Here is a 20366-nt window from a genome sequence, read left to right as displayed (position 1 = left end):
GTTACAGCAAGTCACCAGAACGCAACGGCCCTCCCTTATTGTGACAGCCCAGCCCAAGGTGAACTTGGGCTTATGGGCTTGGTTTTTGCTGATCCTTTCCCTGCCCAAATTAACAGAACTCAAATACGGTTGTTCTGGCCTGATGTAGAAAAAAGCACCTCTTACAACCTGGGCTGCCTACTAAACTTAGCTGTAGTTCTGTTGGGCACCATGAAGAAATGCTGCTTACAGAAACCATTGCTACATATACTTTTTTCTTTCTTCCCCCTAGTGCCTCACCTGAAATAGCTTGTGACACACAACAACCACTATGGCTGGGGTGGTCCACTCTACAGAAGAGAGAATAACTTTAAGATCACTTGTTTAAAACCAAACCAAACCCCCTAAAACTGACATCTTTGCTACAGCCATTCCTCATGGTGCTTGATTAAATGGCTGTTCCCTCATTCTGTAGCACAGCGCCGCTAACTGCATAGTCCCAATAATGTAGCTTGAATTAATTTTTTTTAAAGCATCACTGGTGATTGCCAAAACAACAACAGAAGTTCCTTACTTTACAACAGCTGAAGTGGTTTTTGACTTCTGGGCCTCTCAGCAGATTAAGTATCTACCCCCGTGCTAGCAACTGCTACCATAAAGCAGCCAGTACTTCAGAAATACCAAAAGGAAGAAGAGGTAGTGTTAAGCATAAAAGTAAGATGCAAAAATGCTGAGCTAGAGACATTTTGGAAAAGTATTTCTTTTGTCAGAATACAGATTTGTTCCTTTAATGCCCAAGAAGAGCACTATAGGACGCATGTCTCCTCTTAAAAGCAAATTGCTATAGAAAATAGTTTATCTAGCACAATCTTGAGATTGTACAAATGGTAATCTCCTGGGGAAATGAGAACAGCACGAATCTGAGACTCCTAACTCACTGTAAGCATTTAGAACAGTCTTAAGAGTAGCAATATTAAATACTGTGAATGTTGCCATCACAGTTACATTTTTTTAAAGAGATATTACTGATTTTTAATCAGTAACTTGAGACATTAAGTATATAGAGGTAAGAGAGGAATTATACTGACCAATGCAAGGCTCATGGTCATGGAACTCCACTGAGGCTGCTGTTTCACTTAGTTCTGAAGCTGTCTGGCCTCCAAGAGATTTGGAAATACAAAGGTCTTCAGCAACTGCAATTCAATGCTGGAGGTGTTTGGAAGGCAAAAAAAGATACGGTAAACTTCTATATTTCCCCTTGACTTTTCTCTACTAGCCTGAGCTGGCACATTGGCAGTACTTTGTGGACCAGCCACCATTTGTGTGTCTTAGAGCAGTTACACTGAGCACGGGGTGACTGAAAATGCTCTGGGGTCAGGCCCAACAGAAGCATCACTACCTTGGCACTGGTGGTGGTGTTTGCATTGCAGTGTTGGTGCAAGCTTTATCCCATCACTAAAAAGCCTCATTTAAATTACATGGCAAAAAGGAAGGCAGTTTGCATCACAGCTCTGGTAAACATCCATGCCCTATACCCAAGCTAGCTACCTATTAACACATGACCCGATTAAGCAACTTCATCTTGACTCTAGAGGTTCTGACATTTCAGTGAAGGCACAGCTACACAAAAGGACAACTTCCCCTTGTGAAGGAATTATTCTAAACTGAACTCACCTTGCTTTATGATTCCTCAGTCCGTACAGAAGTGCAAAGCTTTCCCATGATGAATGCTGATGGAAATGGAAAGTGCCTGGAAATGTCTTGCTCTCACCTAGATTGAGGTGATGCGAGTTCCCGCAGAGCACAGGTATTCCCTAAGGCAACAAGTACGGTTTTGTCTAGCTGTCCTCTACTCCAGAAGAGCAGAAGGCTTTTACATTTTCCCACCAAGCCTTCCAGAAGGAGATTCAAAACAATTCATTATTTTGAGACAAGTATTTTCGAGAAGGGGTTAAATGGAAAGACCTCCCTAACCTTAGCTACACTAAGCACTAGGTAGTTAGCTGGTAGCCCAAGTCAAGGAATGCGCTAAGTCTGTATGTTCTGAATAGCAACCACATTTGAAAACACCATAACATTGCTAGATTGCTTTGATGGTTTATCCCATTTTGTTGTAATGTCCCTCACAATCAAAACTAATCCTTTCTAAAATGCAGCCCTGCTGCAACGTTCATAAACCCAATGGGGCATTAAAGGGGCCAATTTGGCCCACAGCTGACAGCACACGCATGGAGTGGCTTTCTGGCTCACTAACGTCTTTCAGTAGGAATCACAGCAGGGAAGAGCAGATGAACACTAAACCTGTCTTCTCTCAAGCCATCCCTGTAATTATCACCTTGTGGAGGAGGCACGCAAGAGTTATTGCTAGCTGGAAGGAAATAGGAAATGCCAGTGTCCTCCAGACCCATACCCATCAGTCAGATCCACACGATGAGACATCCCAGAGAACCCTATTGCAAAAACAAACAACAAACTGGGAGCACGCCTGGAGGTGGGATTAGTATTATTGCCTTTTACTCATCATTCCTCTCTGCTTGATCCCTTTACTCAGCTAACACGCTTCCAGCCTGTGAACACACTTCACGGCCTTACAAGCGCTGGCTGGGACCATCCCATGCTCCCCTGAAAGTCACTGAGGCAGCTGCCTTCCCTCACCCAGCTGAGAGCTGACATAAATCCTGTGCAGCGCTTTGTTTCCTCAGAGTAAATGCCACATTACAGTGCAGCCTCGCTGCACGGCTGCAGCACAGCAGACTACAATCCATGTTTTACGGATGAGGGGACAGAACCAAGATGGTGAGTGACTTGTTAAAGGCCGCGTGAACCAGCTCACCCCGGGCAGCAGGATGTTTGGGAGCACCAGGCCACGCGCAGAAATGTTCTGCTATCTAACGCGGTCCCATGGAGCTGGCGTGGAGCCCCTTTCAGCAGAAGCACGGATTTGGATCTGCATCTGGCCTAATTACTTAGCAGAGGATCCCAACAGGCAAAGTTCACACGAGCCCCCTCCGCAGTGGGCCGGCGTGTACAAAATGGCTCCTGCTGAGCTCGGCTGCCAGCCTCCCCGCTCCTTCCCTTCCCTCCACACACGCACAAACCCACCGCGCTACGGAGGCGCACAGAAGGCTCCGCAAGGCCCGAAGCTCTGCCCACACACAGGACAGCCGCTGCCCCTTCCCAGGGCAGCCCTGGCTCTGGGCCTCACGCGTGTGCTACCACCAAAGGGGCCGGCTTTCTCCAATGCGGTAGCATAGTGTTACATTAAAATATCACCGACGGCAGCACACACCTCACAGGGACAGCCACCCTTCCCAGGGGCTGCCCAGTAATTCCTCCTGCTCGGCCTTTTTCAAAGGACCCCAAAAGGAGCATCCCTCCTTTCAGGTAACTCCTCAGCTGTGGTGGACCACAGCAACACCACAGACGGGAGCCCTAAAAACCATGCGTTCAGTAGCACATCCATAGCACCGATACCCATAGCCTCTGTATTCCTCCTTCTGCCTACTACACAGCCCAGTCCTCTTCTCAGGGGGAAATAAACGAGCAGTACGTACATACCATCTGCAGGCCTTTCTGGAACACGTACCTCCAAAGGAAAACACCGCGCGTGCAGTCAGCCACTCTCCTGCCCTACGTCCGTCCTTCCAACCATCGCTCAGCTCTATCGGCCCATTTCAAGCAGAGCTGACAGCACATCAGTATTTGCAACAGCATTCATTTTTGAGGTATTTTGCACAGGCTGGTGAACAGAGAGGAAGAGAGATGCACTCCTCTTCCCCCAGGGTCCACAGGACAATTCAGGGAATTTATCTCAGATGCGGAGGAGTTTCAGTCACTCTGTCAGAGTGCTCAATTTATCACTCACCAGAGAATCTGCCCACAAGACAAAGGCCCAGGAAAAAAAATCAGACTTTATTCTGGTATTTATGGACTTTTTTTTATTATTACCAACCTCCCTAAACTCAGAATAAAGTCGTATTTTTTATCACCATCTTCCAGGGAGTTACCTAAATTTCTCTTTCCAATGACATACAGGTGGTACCAGAAAGATGGAACAACAAAAGCTTACAGTCATGGGGAAAATAAGATTCTCTATTTAGTGCACAAGATGGATCCCACCTCCACTGAAGCCAAATATCCAAATATTTCATCAGTTTCAACAGAGCAACACAAAAACACAGCCTGCAAACAGGGAGCAGCATGTAGAAGCAAACAAAGAGCAGAAAAGCTGGACATTAGGAACCAAACCAAATGAAAGCACAACGACAAAACCTGGAAAATGATCCATATGTGCAGTTAACCCCATTTCCATTGACCTCCAGATTTCTTGAGACAGACAGATTTGCGACCACCTTCCGTCAGTGACATGCCTCTAATGGAAGGGACAGCGAAATGACCTTCAAGTGACAACTCGCCCCGGGAAAACCGTGACAAATGCAGCCCGATAGCCATCTCCACCTTGCGTGCAGACACGAGATGACATACTGTAATACGCTTGTGTCACAAGGAGGGAAATGCTGGATGGTCTTTTTAATGGGTTTGTCTGTAGCAAAAGAACCCATCAGAGATGTAATTTGCAGGGGAAGGACTTGCCAGAATGAGCTTACGAAGGAGGTGTGTATGTGTGTGTGTGCACGTGTGTGTGCTGCGTGGGCAAGCTGCCTGAAGGAAGCACATCTGACTCTCTTTTATAGGGAAAGGCAGTGTATTCCTGTAAAATTAAACAGGTTTAGGGCTCCTGTTTTAACACAAACAGAAACAGACCACAAAAACAACAGCATGCATGAAGAAAACCATAGAAAGAATCTCACTCAATTTTGCAAGGATGAAAAGGAAACATGATTCCGTGCCCACAGTACCGTGTGGTAAGAATACAAATTATTCTGGATGGAGCTACAGTTAATGTAGTGGACCGACACCTAGGGCCACAGGAGACTGGGAGAGAAGGGTTTCACCTTACTCGCACAGGAGCGAAACGGGGCCTCAGAGGCAGCATGAATCCCTCACTACCATACATTAAAAAAATACCAGGGTTGGAGACCCAATAAGCAACATGCTTTCATTATTTTTGTCAGGTGAATGAAAAAAACTGTTTGTTTTATTTTCATTTTAAAAAGTGAGTTTGGACAAAACTGTCCTGAATTCTGTGTTGTGGAATTTTATACAGCACGTTCAGGTGACATCTGGGTAACCACGAAGATGACTTCCACCATCGGTATGAAAGCTGCTTCTTTCCCAGAACAGCACCCAAGAAAGAAGAGAGGGACAGAAAGCTGCTGCAAGCACCTCTCTGAGGAAAACCCATAAATTTGACTTGCTCTATGGGTTCTCTCAGAGTTAAGCAATGTGAGGGCTTCCAAAGGATGACAGACCTGCCCCTCGAGGCTTTGGGTCTGCACCTGTGGATACTTACTCCTTCACAAGATTTCAGAGCTGCTACTAGAAAGTTGAGGACACTTTGAAAGCTGACATGATCTTAAAGCAGATCGGGGACACTGGGCTATTTTGGCTTGCCACAATGGGGAAAATTCAGGAGATTCATACATTTTTGAGCAGAAGGAGCTATTACGATCATTTAACTAATATCCGGCATAACCGTACTGATTGGCCTGTACTATCATCTAAAAGTAACTGATAACGACTTCTCTGAGCCCATCCGCCACCTTGAACGTTCGGTGTAACAGCCCAGAGCAACACATGAACACGATGAGCGTTACAGACCGTGTGGGGTGCAAGCACACACAAAAGGCCAGAAAGCCTGCAGTGCAGTAATGCAGCGCAACACAACCTCAAAAAGCCAGAGAAATGTTTTCATCGAGCAAGAACTATTCAAACACTACCTGAAATCTGCTATGACCTGCCAAAACGAACCCTCCAGCACCAAAGCAACCCAACTCTTGTCTTTAGCAGTTATTATTATAAAGACACTTTCAGGTAGAGCAATAATGAATAAGTCAGGCCTTGTTAGAGCTGAAGTTTTCCTCTCTTCATCACTCAGAAGACTGTCCCAAACTCCTGTCATCTGCAGATAACGTGGACCCCAAACACAGGGGTGCTCTTATTCCAAAACCCTCAGGCCCTATTAATTAACCTGGAGCTCAATTCAGCCTGCGACAGGCTCCTCTTCCTGCCAGGTCACCTCCCAGAAGGAAGGAGAACAGATGTGCTGTGTTACATACGCACGAGTGAAAACACATTTAACAACAGCAACCTGACCCAGACTCAATAAACAAATTAATAAAAATAGAGGAAAAAGAAAAAGAAAACCACACAAAACCAGAAATAGTTCATTACAGCCACAGAAAGATTATTTCTCTACTCAAGCACGGGTGTTGTGCCTCTTAACAAGGGACAACACATTTTGGAGAAGAGTGGGGGACACAGGGGAATATTTAAACAGAGGCAATTCACCGTAACGCATAACTCGACAGCAGAACCACTCAGGATCTTCTCTTCACAGGATCAAAGGGCACGAGAAGAACAAAGGGTCAGCTGAAGTGATACGAATGACCAAGATGGAAGAACACAACTCATTTCGGATACAGAAATGTTTAATGGCGTTAAAGTGCTACTTTAATGGGGACCATATGCTAACATTTAAACACAATTCCACTGCACTGCTAAATATGGTTGTCTTTATTTTTTATTTACTTTATTTACTTCTTTTTGCCCAACCCTACCTAAAACAATAAAATAAAGTCTAAAGGACTGAAATTAACAACCCATTCAAATCAGCAATAAGTTATGAATTTTATAAAGCATTTTTTTTTCCTCTTCTTTTCTTAGTAATGAGGGGTAGTTAAATTACTTAAGGATATACAAAGTTTCAAACAATGCCATAGGTGAGGACTCTATCAAGGTTTTTAAAACTTGGAAAAAACGAAATAATCCTGGCCATTAAAAAGACAAAAATAAAAAAACAGCAAAGCCCTCAAAGTGCAGGTTAGAATGCTCATCTCTGAGAAAATTAGAAAACATTTGCTAGAATAGCTCTTAACAGCACCTGCACAGGTAAGATGGCAAGGCCCTTGGGAACAGGACGTGCAGTCAAAACATTACATTAACGTGAGAGACGTGCTGAGCTTAACTAGGTTAACTACTGGACTGGAACTTCAAAAGTCAGCAGAGGGAATGATTCTAAAAAGAAAACCAAAGGAACCCTCACCGAACTTGGCCTTCTCCAGCTAGCACAGCCTTCATCCATTATGTGCACGGCAAAAAGCATTTTGCATTTCATTGGGTCAAGTGCTTCATCAAAACAGAGATCTTCTCATGGCGTAAATTCATATAAAAGACATCTAAGGTTTAATATGGACAAGCTCTAAAAAGACGCATCAGACTTGGGGTGTTTTCCCTCCCAACACATTTACAAACGTTTATCAAAAAATCTCTTCAAATAAAAAGGTCATAGTGGCTCAGTATCTGGGCACGACTTTCTGGCATATCGCCTCTCGTGTGTGCTGGTTTCTTTCTGCCCTCAGCTGGTTGTGTGCCTGCGCGTGGGCACGCATCTACCGGGAGATCTGCTGTCGCTGTCACAGCACGACACAGCCCATGATGTGCTGGTAGATTACAAGCGTGTACCCCTCGCTTTAGCCACGCGTCAGAGGTACTTGCTTTTTAAATGATGTCCAACAGAAAGCTGAGCTGAATGGTATTCTCTCCTGTACATCTCTTTTCACTGCCCCTCTCTCTGGGCACAGAATGAGACCTTAATCATTACTGTTGTTGTTTCTAGGCTACTTATGCCCTCACAGATTTCCTATTACATTACGACAGCATTGGATTGTGATAAACTGTAGGACATGGTCCTTTTAGGACCACAAAAGCTCTTCAGAAGGGCCTAAACAAGGTTGTTCAACCTGAATGCAGTGTAAGAAATTCTGACATTTCTCAGATCTCATGACAGAAAGAGAGGGATGAGTCTCTAGTATCCTCTTTCAAACAAAGAAATTCAAAACAAAGTGTTTCATCGCTAAGGTCTAGATCCAGGTCCCACAGAAACAAATGGATATCACGGACTTCAATGGGACTAGGGTTTGGTCTAACTTTTGGCCAGCAGGAATTGGGATTGGTAATGTGACCAAATGAACACGTGGGTTTCTTCCCTCACCCCAAAGGTTTTATTTACAGGTCTCTTCAGGACTAGCTGTCAACGTGTCATTTCTGAAAGAGGATACTGGCATCTAGGACCCAGTTTGATCACCCCAGTGAAATCTTTCGCCCTGCACTGTCATCTCACTTGGTTCTAGGAAGCAAAGGAGAGCTTGACACTGGCGCTGGAGTAACCCTCGTCACTCCCAATACTCTGCAAGCTGCTGTGATCATCAATGTCACTGATGCTGGTTGTGCTGATATTGTCCACTTCTCCATGGGAGAACTCTGTGCTTTCAACGTCCACTTCAATCTCTTCTAAAAAGGGAAATGAGAGAAACACACACAGGTTAGCATCACAAACCCAACTGCTTCCTTCAAGCCAGCTGCCAGGACTGCCCTGGTCAGGGCTGCAGCAGCAGCCTGGCAGGAAGACTCTCGGTGTTTTCCCTTGGGGTAGGATAGGCTATGGACATGGTTTGGGAAAGGACTAGCTACCAGCCTGGAGCTTTTCACAGGGACTTTGCAAAGGGGCTTGACTCCTCCAGAATGCAAAACACACTGTCAGTATAAGTGGGCCATCTCATGCACTGAACTTGTTACTCTGCCTCTGTTCTTTGGAACGGTATTACCCCCGTGTTGGAAACAAACAAACAACAACAAGAAAGAAACACAGATAGAACAGAGGACAAGACAGAAAACAGAACATGAAGTCACCCCTAAAGTTACCCCTGCCTGTAACACGCTATTCGATTGATATCACTTTGCCAAAGGTGGGACCACCCATTATAATGGGCATTATAATGCATTAAGATGAGGGTCTGAGTTACTTTCAGAGCTACTGAGTGGACCTAAGAGCTTAAATCCTGTTTTTAAGAGGGTATTAGAAAGCAGATACTTAGTCAATCAGATTATCTTGATTTCCATAGCATTCAGGAATTTTCCAAAAGGATTTTTTTTTCCAAACTGTAGACTCAAACCCGAACTACATGGTGTGCTTGAGCCTGTTAGTAAATATCAAGCTATCTACTGTGCCCACCTGGGATCCACAGCAGAGGTGTTTCAAAAAAGAAAATTATCTGAATTCAGTTGGCCATTCAGACCATCTCTATGCAGTTTTAACTGAGATGAACAGTACGGGAAGCTTGGAAAAGAAAGGGGGTTGGTGGTAGAATGATTCTTGGAGTTTTAAGAGTCAGTTTGCTTGGTTATGCCATGGTAGGCCCAAATACAGGAAATATATTGGAGAGCATGAGAAGTTGCTTTGCAACATCTGCTCCAGCCCCAATAATATCTTTCTTAGATATTCTCTTTGTGTTGCTGAGAGATACAAAAAAGGGACAATGCATATAACATCTTTAACATCAGGTATTTATCTACCATCTTGTGACCACTGCAAATTACTTTGCGTAACTGATGCTTTCGTATTTTAGAGAGCTCTTCAGAGAAGCAGATCACTTTAAATGCCACCGAAATCATCCTGAGATGACAATGGCAACACTTCTTCCAAACTTAACTGTAACTCAAACAAAAGGCAAAACTTTTTGTATATAAGTGTGTGCATATGTATGCAAGTACATGTGTAAGCAAAATCAGTAGCCTAAATACCATAAGTCAGAGAGAAGCGGGTAACTGAGAGACAAGAAATGGATCAGCCCCCTGCCCCCTCTTCTCAGAGTCCCGGGGATTCCCTGCCAGCTCAGTGACACCCACCTCGCTCCGAGTCTGAGCGATCAGAGGAAATGGTAGATCCAATGCTGTCCATTCGTATTCGCTCTATCTCCTGAGACCCCTGTAGTTGTTCCAGTCTTCTCTTTAGGAATCTTTGTTCTCGTTCCAGGTTCTCAAGCTGGTGTTGGCTTCTCCTCTCGGTCTCTTCAAGTTTCTGACATGATCAAATATGGCTCAGTAATAGGTTTCATTCTTTTCTCCTTCCCTCCCACCCCACTGTCCAGCCACCTGCTTTACTTAGATGTTCCCAGGCCCCTGAAGGATTTAAGCTGCAAAAGAGCACTGAAACAAGCTGCTTTCCCCTTTCCAGGAGTTGTGCTGTCTCCTCACAACTCTTCCTGTTCCCAGGCTCTGATAAATCACACATGCATTGGTATCAAAAGGCTTTGAAGACAGAGCCTCTCCAGAGGAAACGATAGGAACCGTAGCACTGTGGGCCATTCTGCCTGAGCTCAGCCCCCTGCATTACCACATCTGTCCACAAAGGGGCCTCGGTGCCCTTAACCAAACCAACCCCGCGTTACAATCAGCTGTCACATAAAAACGTGCCCCGGGAGCTCTGTGTTCCTTGCTGCATGGTTTAGCAGGATTTCTCAGAAACAGTTTTCTATTTAGTAAGTGATTTACATAACCTACTACAGATTTCTTTGATCACAGCTGGGAAATCTACCAGGGCACTGTTCTTTGTTTCCTAGGACAAGCACATTGCATAAGGAGGAGTCATTTCAGGCTAACCCCGTCCCTTCAGCAGGGCTTTTTCTCCTTCGCCACCCATCCTCCCTCCCACTATCCTGGGCTGTGACAAAGGGTTCCAGCCTTTTCCAGATACTGACAATGCTGCGTTTTCTCTTTGTGCTTCACTCTGCCAGGAGTGAAACTAGATGAGTGTTGGGCTGGCTGGCTGGCTCCCACACGGAACTTCAGCAAGCCAGCCCTGGCTTACCCTCCTGGGATTTGCACCAATGTTTTGGCAATGGAAACTCACTGGCACATCAGAAGAAAAGGTGCATTTCCCATCAAAATGGGGTCATTCAACAGTAGGTATGTTTTTCTCGTAAGAGCTGTTGCTGTCAACAACTGATGACGATACAGAATAAGGCTCCTGCTTTCCAAATCAATCATTTCCACAGTTAACAGAGTTCCTTATGGACTCTCCTAACAATGTGGCTTGTAGTAATGATAAATGATTAACCGAAGAGACAATGCTTGCTTGTTGCTTTATATATATATACACACACACATAAAATGTAAATAATAGATATATATGTATATTAACATATCAACATGTACTACGAGTAGTTAAGAATCAGAATGAGTATTAGAAGTATTAGAACGAGTCCAGAGGAGGGCCATGAAGATAATCAAAGGGCTGGAGCTCCTCTCCTATGGAGACAGGCTGAGAGAGCTGGGTCTGTTCAGCCTGGAGAAGAGAAGGCTCCGGGGAGAGCTCATTGCAGCCTTCCAGTACCTAAAGGGGACCTGCAGGAAAGCTGGGAGGGACTCTTTGTCAGGGGGTGTCATGGTAGGACAAGGGGGAATGGTTTTAAACTAAAAAACAGTAGGTTTAGATTAGGTATTAGGAAGAAATTCTTCACTCAGAGGTGGTGAGGCGCTGGTGCAGGCTGCCCAGAGAAGCTGTGGCTGCCCCATTGCTGGAGGTGTTCAAGGCCAGGCTGGATGGGGCTTTGGGCAACCTGGTGTGGTGCGAGGTGTCCCTGCCACTGGCAGGGGGTTGGACTTAGATGATCTTTAAGGTCCCTTCCAACCCAAACCATTCTGTGATTCTATGGCATAAGGTTTGATTTTTGGGTGGTCTTGTGTGGATCCAGGAGTTGGACTCTGTGATCCTTGGGGGTCCCTTCCAACTCGCGGTATTATGTGCTTATTTGATTAAGGAAAGGCCTCGGTCTCCTTCGACACAGAGTTAACCTCTAGGCAGCAAGAGCGAGCTATTGGATTGTACTTCCAAACCAGCCCCGCCAGAAAGCAGCTGGGAGAGGCAGCTCTTACCTTGATATGTGCTTTGGCTTTGTTGAGCAGCCCAAGCGTCGTGTGCCTGGTGCAGTCTGGTCCGAGCGGTATCAGAACTTTCAAGCGTTCGAGACACAGGCGGAGGTGAGCTCGGCTGTAAGGGGAGAAGAGGAGATCAGAGCCGTGCTTTCGAGAAGGGAACACCATTTCTTTCTCTGCCTCCCTTCTAGGAGGCACTTTTCACGCTTCCTCCTCTCTCTACACATCAGGAGATTCCCCACAGGTGCCAGGATGGGCCGCCGCCGACCTATTTACACCGCAAACAGCAGCTGCTCACCAATACTCGCACGATTGCTAACCTCTGGCAGCCGCTGTTTGTTTTCTTGCCGTTTGAGCTGATAATCTGATTCAATGGATGGACTTTGTGCAGAGACAAGGCACAGGCACAAACGGTACGATTACCTTGTAGGCTTCACCTCTCGCTCAGCTAGTTGCTGCTGTGCTGAGAAGGTTTGTGGAGGCACTTGGGAATGACTGCTACCCGCGGCACGCTTGTGCATTGCCGGTTCAGGGACATTTGCTATGATCCAAGCAACATCTCTAGCATTTCTTTGCACAAAATTCGAAGAAGGAAATAGCAAAACAGTTAGCCCAAAGCACCCAAACGATCCCTGCTGGCAATTAAGAGAGTTAGAGGGATTGCGGTTCCCAAGCGTGGCACCCTTACTCCTTCCTTGGACCCAGGTCTCAAACAGTGCTGGGGGCACAAGGTCTGCAGGAACACGAGAGCCCTTCCCTGGGCACTCTGCTGACCTTGGACCACATCTCCAAAGACAATTTCAAGCACGACAGCACTGCTGATGGCCTGAGCCATTTTCTGCAGAATACGAAACGTGGGGAAAATGGTTCCGGAGCAGTGGCAAAGCACGTCGTCCTCAGGCTGCACAGGAGAACTGCTCCTGCCGATCCTGCTCTGCATCACGAATGCAGGGACCAACACCAGATTTATGGAAAACTATCTCGTGGGTTGCCTTTTTTCTCCTCCCTCTCTCTTTCCCAGACATTAATGATTTATGTCCAAACTTGTCATCCCAATCAATAACACAATGACATCAGCTTCACCATTCACATGCAAGCAACACCGGTGCAAAAGAGTCCTGAAAGCCTATCCCAAGCCCCGCTCAGACACAAAGAAACTGCATCTTAGCCCGATCTGTCTCAATGCAGGGGGAAAAAAAAATAAAGAGCACGGACAGTTCATTTCCATTTGTTTTTCAAATTCACCATTGCTCCCGGTTTGAAAGGGGTGGGGGAGAAGAGTCTGTAATCAGGCAATTATGTCAGTGACAAGCAAGGATGATTAAGGGTGGAAGGGTCAGGGGTTTTGCTGATGAACTGTCAGCACTGAGGAGTGCTCGCTGGCGGTGCTAGGGCTGGGAGCCCCTCAGTACTTCTATTATAAATCTCTTTACAAAGGGTCCATCATTCTGTCTCGAGAACAGCCACGGGGCTGCGTATGAGCAGCAAGGGCCTTGACGAACATGTGCTTTTCATTAAATATTAACAACTGGGGAAGGGGGGGGGGGGGGGAAGAACCAAAATCAGAAGAACCAAACAAACAACTACAGAAGAAAATCACATCACTCTCCTCTGTTCCTCCTCGGACTGCTCCAGGGCAAACTGTTGACATTAAACCCATATGGCTGACACAAGTTTGGGTTTTAGCTACCTGGAAGCCCCTTTTCAACATACGGGCTGGTGAGCGGGGGTGCGTGCGCCCAACCCACCCCAGGTGCTTTGCCCAGTACCTGTAGGGCCTGCAATGACAGCGCACTGCTGGGGCACGCCGCACGCGTCCTCCCAGGGGAGACTGCTCAGATGTCTGGCAGCCAGAGAGAGGAGGAGGAGGAGGTCGTGCAGTTAAGGACATTCTGGGTCTCTGAACCGATTTTTGGTTGTGCCACAGATTTCCTGAGTGCCCACAGGCGAGCCACCAAGCCAGAGCTGCCCCAGCACTGCCACCAGGCTGCCGCACGGAGCAGCGTGTCCCCGCACGGCACGAGTGCAAGCACCAGCCAAACGCCTCACCTGCAGGATCAGCCCCAGTTGGAAATGCCGCCGGAGCGGAGCTGGGGATGTGAGCAGATTTGGGGGCTGAGAGCAGGGCCACTGCCACCGCACAGAGGGCTGGGTACGCGGCACCTGCCGCGGGTAGGGCCTGGGACTTCGCCCTGACCCGCTGGTAACAAACGCACCGTGCACGCAGCAGAAAACCAAAGCTCTGGGGAATCAACGCCTGACCAGCGTCGAATTATCACAGCAGCTCCAGAACGCAGAGAGAAACGCACAGCACGTTACGGCCTGAGCTCCGGGGTTTTTACCAAGAACAGGGGAAGGCCCCGCACAAGGAACCAGGCCCTGGGGACCAGAGGTCAGCTCTGGGCAGGAACGAGCACGCGCCGGATCGCCCAGGCACAGGCTGAAAGGATGGCACCAGGTACTGGAAGCACGGCCACCCATCAGTTCGGCTTGTGCCCCAGGACCACGGTGGATCAAAGGAAGTCACCGTGCCCTGCAAACAAGGGCAGAGAGGGGACAAAAGATCTGGAGGGCTTGTCTTCAGAAGGACTGGACAAGCTGGCAGAAAGTTGCCTCCCCAGCACACACGGTCCCTATTTTCCCGTTTGCATCTGGTTCAGAGAGAGAGAGAGCAACCACAAAGCTATTAATCTTTCTTATCAAGTCCCGTAGCTGTACCTGAGCAGCTGTAATCCCAAGGTCACGCCCTGATAGGCACACCTTTCCTTCCCCTTGTTTACCTGGCTTCAGCTGCAACGTGGCTTCAGCAGCGCTGCAGGCTCTTGGGCTCAGTGAAAATGCCGGCATTGTGCAGGCTCCAGACAGAGCCCGATGGCTTCGCCTGTAAACCACTGGATTATGCCAATATTTGACGCATCTGCCAATATCTGGGAAAACAAGCCTAAATGCCCGTATTGTTGTGTAACAGAGGAGCGACTCAGGCTGGGCGCGAAGCGCTGCTGCCTCTCACTGCGCTGGTCCCAGGGAAGGCAGAGGAGGGCAGGAGGAGAACTGCAGTTTCAGGCAAGGCTGAAGCCTCCGCACGCGAGCTGCAGGGGAGACGGGAGAAGCCAGAGGCCTTCCTCCTGCCTCGGCAGCTTTGGTAAAATCAGGCCCCCCCAGCCTTACCTGTCCTCCGCTGAGCACAGGTAAGTGCTGGATGTGCCAAAGCACCAGGCTCACGCAGAGGGAATTGGGGAGTACCTGACAAGAGGAGGCTCCCCCCTCTTTCACCCTGTGCCTGGGTGAGAGCCTCTGTGTTTGGGTTACCTGCTTGCACCAGCCGCCAACACCCCCCATCCTCCTCCGAGCCCCCAGGCTCTGCCCCGCGCCCCTAGCAGAGCAGCCTGGCTCTCGCTCCGCGCCTCCCCCTGCACTGGGCTCTGCCTGGCTGCAGAGGGCTGTAACTTCACAGCCTGCTCTGCTCTCCTCTCCCAATGACATCATCCGCTCCGATTATATAAAGCGCTGGGAGGAAACCTTTATTTCTGCATGCTTTTTGCTCCTAGCCTCAGCTGTCTCACCGCACAGCCCGCAGCCAAATCCCACTGCAGGAGCCCGGCTCCTTTTTGCCTGCATTGGACTGCAGTGCAGGAACGGGGCTGGGTGCAAAAAAAAATTCCCCGTTTCCTCACCCCACTCTTCTGGGGACGTTTTGGAGGGGCTGGGGCAGGGCTCATCCTCTCCCCCACCAGGCACCACAGCAAGCTTGGCACAAAAGCCACCAGCTTTTGTAAACATCCCTGGTGAGACTGCAGCTGCTTTGCTGCTACGGTGAGGGCTTTTTTCTTCCACCACGGGCAAAAGCGATGGAAACTGAAACAAAGTTTCTCTGCCTAGAAGTCACTAAGAGACACGTGCGTGCTCAGCTCTGAAGCAGCAGGTTTCCCAGATTCAGCGCTCTCTGACTCCATCAGACGCTGCTGACAAACTTTGCTGAATCAAGGCTCGAACATCTGCAGAACACCGGCGCAGGCGCGCACCAAGCTCCCATCTTCAGACCAAACCTCCCCTCCTGCAGGAAATAACTCACGAGCCGCCAGCGGCATCTCAAGTGCTGAATTCCAATTCCTGTATGTTGAAAGAGAGCATTGGGGGGAAAAGGAAAGCGTTTCCCAGATACTGTTGTACCACGCCTGCAGGTCTATAGGGCCTGAGTTCAACAGATTTCAGCACGTGCTCAGCGTTAGGAATTCACTCAAGTCCCACCGAAGCTAGATCAGATGTTTGATCTCCACGAGGAGTTAACAAAACAAAACGAAAAAGCAGCACCAAAAGCACCAGCACAAGGAAGATCCTAACACGGAGAAGAACATCAGCACCAGCCTCCCTCTCTGCCCTCCTCTCTCTCCTCCCTCTTCATCTTTTCAAAGTTGAGTCCGATTTAACCCTGAAATTAGATACCACCAACTTTGTTTGGATTTCAGGGCTAATAGATTGCTTAAAAAATTCAGGAGGGATCGCTGCTTAAAGAAAGCAATTCCTGGAGAAACACAAGTGACCCCACATCAATAATTCATTGGACCAGAACGATTTTGAGATAAAAGTAATGAGAAACACATGCAAAAACCGCAGGGCAGGGAAGATGGGGGAAAATATGGTTTCCTTCTATAAGCAACTCGCAGGTCAGAGCCTCATTTATCTTGAGCAGCCATCACATGATGATGTTTTTTTCCTCGCTCGTCTCTAACCCTCTACCAAACCCAACCCTCTCTGCTAAAGGACCTGACCCCCGCCGCCAGCGAAAGGAGAGGAGATTTTGCCGAGTACCTGAATCAGAAACTGAAAGCCAGTCAAGTGCTGAGGACAGAGGCTGTATTTTCCTTGCTGCAGAGCGTTATGTAATTGCCGCGAGCCCTCGAGCCACGAACAATGGAGCTGCCGTGGCTCCCGGCCAGCCTGCAATAAACACGCACGCGCTCGCCCCGCTGCCTCCTGACAGCGAGGACGGGACAAGGTTTAGAAGGAAACCTGGTCCAGAAGCTGATGTCCTCCACCTGAGCTGTGACATCATTCAGAGCAAGCCATTCCGTCCGATTTTAATCCGGGCCTCTTCTCGTGATTATTTGTTTGTCTGCGTTTGCTCCACGTTGAACGAGATCCTTGTGCATTTGCCTCTTTGTCTCCAGTCCGCTTCTCCCCATGGCTCCCTGGCACAGAGGAGCATTGGTACTGCAACGCTAACAAAATGCACCGTGAAGAAGTAACTGGGGGGGGAAAAAAGGCCTTTAGATTTTTTTAATGCCTTTCGATCTTTTAAAAGACACAAAGAAATGAGAATTTAGGAATGACAATAAAAACAAACTCGATGACGCGTTATAAATCGGAATGTTGGCCCTGCACACACCTGGAGCCACGCGGACAGGAGGTATCTGCTTCCAACATTCAAGGCCACACCACTGCGGGCACAGCTGCAAAAAGGACACTTCTCCAAGTCTCAGGGCCCTACGCTCATCTCAGGGGGCACTTCAGGGAACAGGATCGCTTTCATCTCTGAGTTTTGTTTTTTTTTACCTTCCTTTTCACTCTGACCTGGTGCAACGCTGCAAACGCCGAACTGCTTGCTCAGCTCTGCTACCACTGGCCTTTGTCCTTCTGTCTCCACAGGTTTTTGCTTCTGTCCCCCCTTCTGACAGCCTGCAGGATTGGAAACTCTTTGGAACACAACCACAAGTGCCAAATGCGCTGAGGTCCAAACAGGATTTCATAGCTGCACTCAGAAATCCTGTACCAGGCAGGTCCCAAATAATCAGACTAATGCAACATTACGATTCTGAAGCTGAAGTGATGTATTTGGAGCTTTTTGTTTATTCACGCACTAACTGCTGGGCCTCTGGGTCCCATTTGTTGCACATCTTGAAGCTTTTCTCTTTGAACCGGAGGACTGAAACAGAGAATCTTGATTTAAATGAATAAAACAATAAAAAGGAGAGACCATCTGTAATCCCATGCCTCCCAAAACTAGGATGCTAAAGGAATGGCAAAAAAAAAGAAATTTAAAAAATGAATACTGATACTCACAGTAAAAAATACTGCTGAGGAAGTACCATTTTGGAAGGTGCCTCCTCCAGAACGAGCTCTCAGCTGTTCGCTAGGCTAACTGCTCATCCTTTCCTGACACCTTTGATCTTCAGAGGCCCCAATGAGACAGACTGCTTCAACTCAGTAGTAAGAGATCAGATATAAGAGCCTGCAGTTCCCAATGAGAAGGTGATGAGAGCAGCATAGGTGGCTGGCTGCCCAGCAGAGGAACCGAGTGAATCAATGCCTGGCATTTTCTCTTGCCTCTTCATTTTCCTCCAGACCTAGTGCCACGCTCTCAGTGCCCGTTCATCAGTTTCTCTTCTCCCCTTCCAGCTCCTCCACAGCTTTTTGCCTTTCTTTGAAAGCAAGGAAATTTAGACAGTTAAGAGATGTCAAACAGCAACAGATGCTCCGGAGCGGAGTCTATTACTACTTATCAAAGTTAATCTCCCCCTAAAATTATACATTGAGGATCTATTACTATTGATCTTGGCCATTAGCCACCAAGTATTTTAATCCCTGGTGAATCTAATGAACTGAACTTCGGTCTCCTGTAGCACAACACTCGATGCTACCAGCTAAACCCCTTTACGGCTCAGCTGTGCTTACAACAGGACCCTAAACCCTACAGCCATCACAATATATGAATGTTCTACCTCATGTTCTCTTTCTGACCTAAAAGCACTGCCCGGTTGCTGCCAGCAGTCACACCTAGGTACGTCCTGCACCAGACCGTTTGGCACCAACTTTCCGCTGATGCTCACTCCCGACACCGCGGGTGTCGCAGCCCCGCTGCCCTGGCAATGAGGCACGGTCACGATCCTGCACCCAGCTACCAGGGACCACGCAAAGCAAGCCTGCAACACCAACGTGCAGCCCAGTCCGGCTAATTAGAAAGCCCCGATTAGTCCAGCCTAATAAAAACTCCACCTCTGTTAAAAGGCAGTTAAAAATAGAGACCTGCTCTTTGAATAGCCGGCGGTGCCCTGTGCCCCCGCTCTCCCTAATACCATTATAATCACCCTGCCGGGGCCACGCAGCGTGCTCGGGGCCACAAAGCGCGGTGACACTGCTCCTGGCGTCCTGCTCCGTGCCACCAGCGTGCCTGCAGCGCGGCTCTGCCGTTCAGCACACACCCGCCTGGCCGCAGAGCGGCACTGACCTGCTTTGCTGCGACCCACGGATTTTCAGCTTTACGGCTAGAATTAGGTCACCAGCAAAGATAGCTGAGGTTTTCCAAACTCGCCAGCTATTCTTGATGCTCCTGTTCGGGTTTCCTGGCTAAGCACCACGCGTTTGAAGAGAAGTGACGAGGTATTTCAGATGCTGGCAAGCGGCGACGCTCAGCCCAGAACCTCTGCCTGCCTCCGGAGCTGCCGCCCACCACGAAGAGCTCTCCAGTTCGGATCTTCCTGGCCCCTCGAGGAGAAAGCAAGTGTGATACGCACCAGGAAACAGATAAATTAGCTGGGACCTGCAGAGATCCTTGAATGCCACCTGAGACGGAAAGAACGTGAGACACGAGGCAGCCTCCCGCCAGGCGGACGGAGAGCGGCGCCCTTCCTGCCCTGGGCCACTCTCCTGGCTCCAGCAGAAAAGCCACCCAGGTGCACGGGGTGTCACAGCAGCAAAGGCACGGACAGGGTCTCAAAACAGAGCCTCTGTTTCTTCATAATACGAAAAAGACCCTGCATTTAGGTGCTGAACGTAGTCAGGTTTTAGACCAGTGGCCAGCTGAAAGCAGCACGCATTTCTTTTGTCAGATCTACGTTTGTCCACCAGTTAAAGAATAAAGGATGCTACCAATCCGTTATTTGGGAAAACTATTTCCTGTCTTCAAAATAACAAGCAGGGAATACGCCAATACCAAGAACACGTTCTGATGTAGTACCAGTGGTCGCTTTTGTCATTAACGTAGTTCCCTAAATCACACAGCTAAGCTATTGCTACTAAGAAGTATTTTTCTGGTTCATAAGATAGGGCAGAGTTTTCCCACCCCACACAATTCTTTCCTGATACTGTATTCCAGTTTCCTCACCTCATGGAAGAAAATCTTAATTCCTAATGAAAAAAATAGTCCAAGAACAGGACCGTGTGGAATATTTGTTTACGTAAAGTCTTTTCTACCAGAAGGAAAGCATGTGCTTTTCATCTAATGCCACTCTGCACTGTCAGAAATATTTAGGGAGTCATCAAATATCTCCCGTACCTCTCAGGTACAGAGGGCACGCATCTGGAACAGAGGAAGCAGTGCATGTAATTTAACCTTGTAAAATTATTTTAAATTTAACCTCAGACTTCGCTGGAAAAAGGAATTACCAGCCAAGGTCATTACTCGATGTGCGGTTGGAAAAAGGCACTGCAACTAGGAAAGAGAACCTAAGAGCTCCTAGCACTATTTTTCCTGCCGGGTATATATTTTAGCACACATACGGCAGCACTAACGTATTTCAAAGGTCTAGGAGTTAGCTAGCATTAAGTGCCAAACA

The 20366-nt window shown here is 47.9% G+C and overlaps 1 protein-coding gene across 3 annotated transcripts in view; it reads right to left on the bottom strand.

The window, feature by feature from the left end:
- Positions 1-6512: 6512 nt before the first annotated feature.
- Positions 6513-20366, bottom strand: part of MXI1 (MAX interactor 1, dimerization protein) — a 52421-nt gene continuing 38567 nt past the window's right edge. For all 3 annotated transcript variants that reach the window (XM_080597297.1, XM_080597299.1, XM_080597298.1), the window contains exons 4-6: positions 11815-11929; positions 9787-9958; positions 6513-8391 (exon numbers count right to left, since the gene is read on the bottom strand). In XM_080597297.1, the coding sequence (XP_080453423.1) occupies positions 8228-8391; positions 9787-9958; positions 11815-11929 (451 nt within the window). In that variant the 3' untranslated portion in view covers positions 6513-8227. The remainder of the gene's footprint in view (positions 8392-9786; positions 9959-11814; positions 11930-20366) is intronic.

Source organism: Anser brachyrhynchus (assembly GCF_964034855.1).
Source record: "Anser brachyrhynchus genome assembly, chromosome: 6".
Taxonomy (NCBI): domain Eukaryota; kingdom Metazoa; phylum Chordata; class Aves; order Anseriformes; family Anatidae; genus Anser; species Anser brachyrhynchus.
The sequence above is the reverse complement of the archived record's forward strand: the minus strand, read 5'-3'. Positions and strand labels throughout refer to the sequence as shown.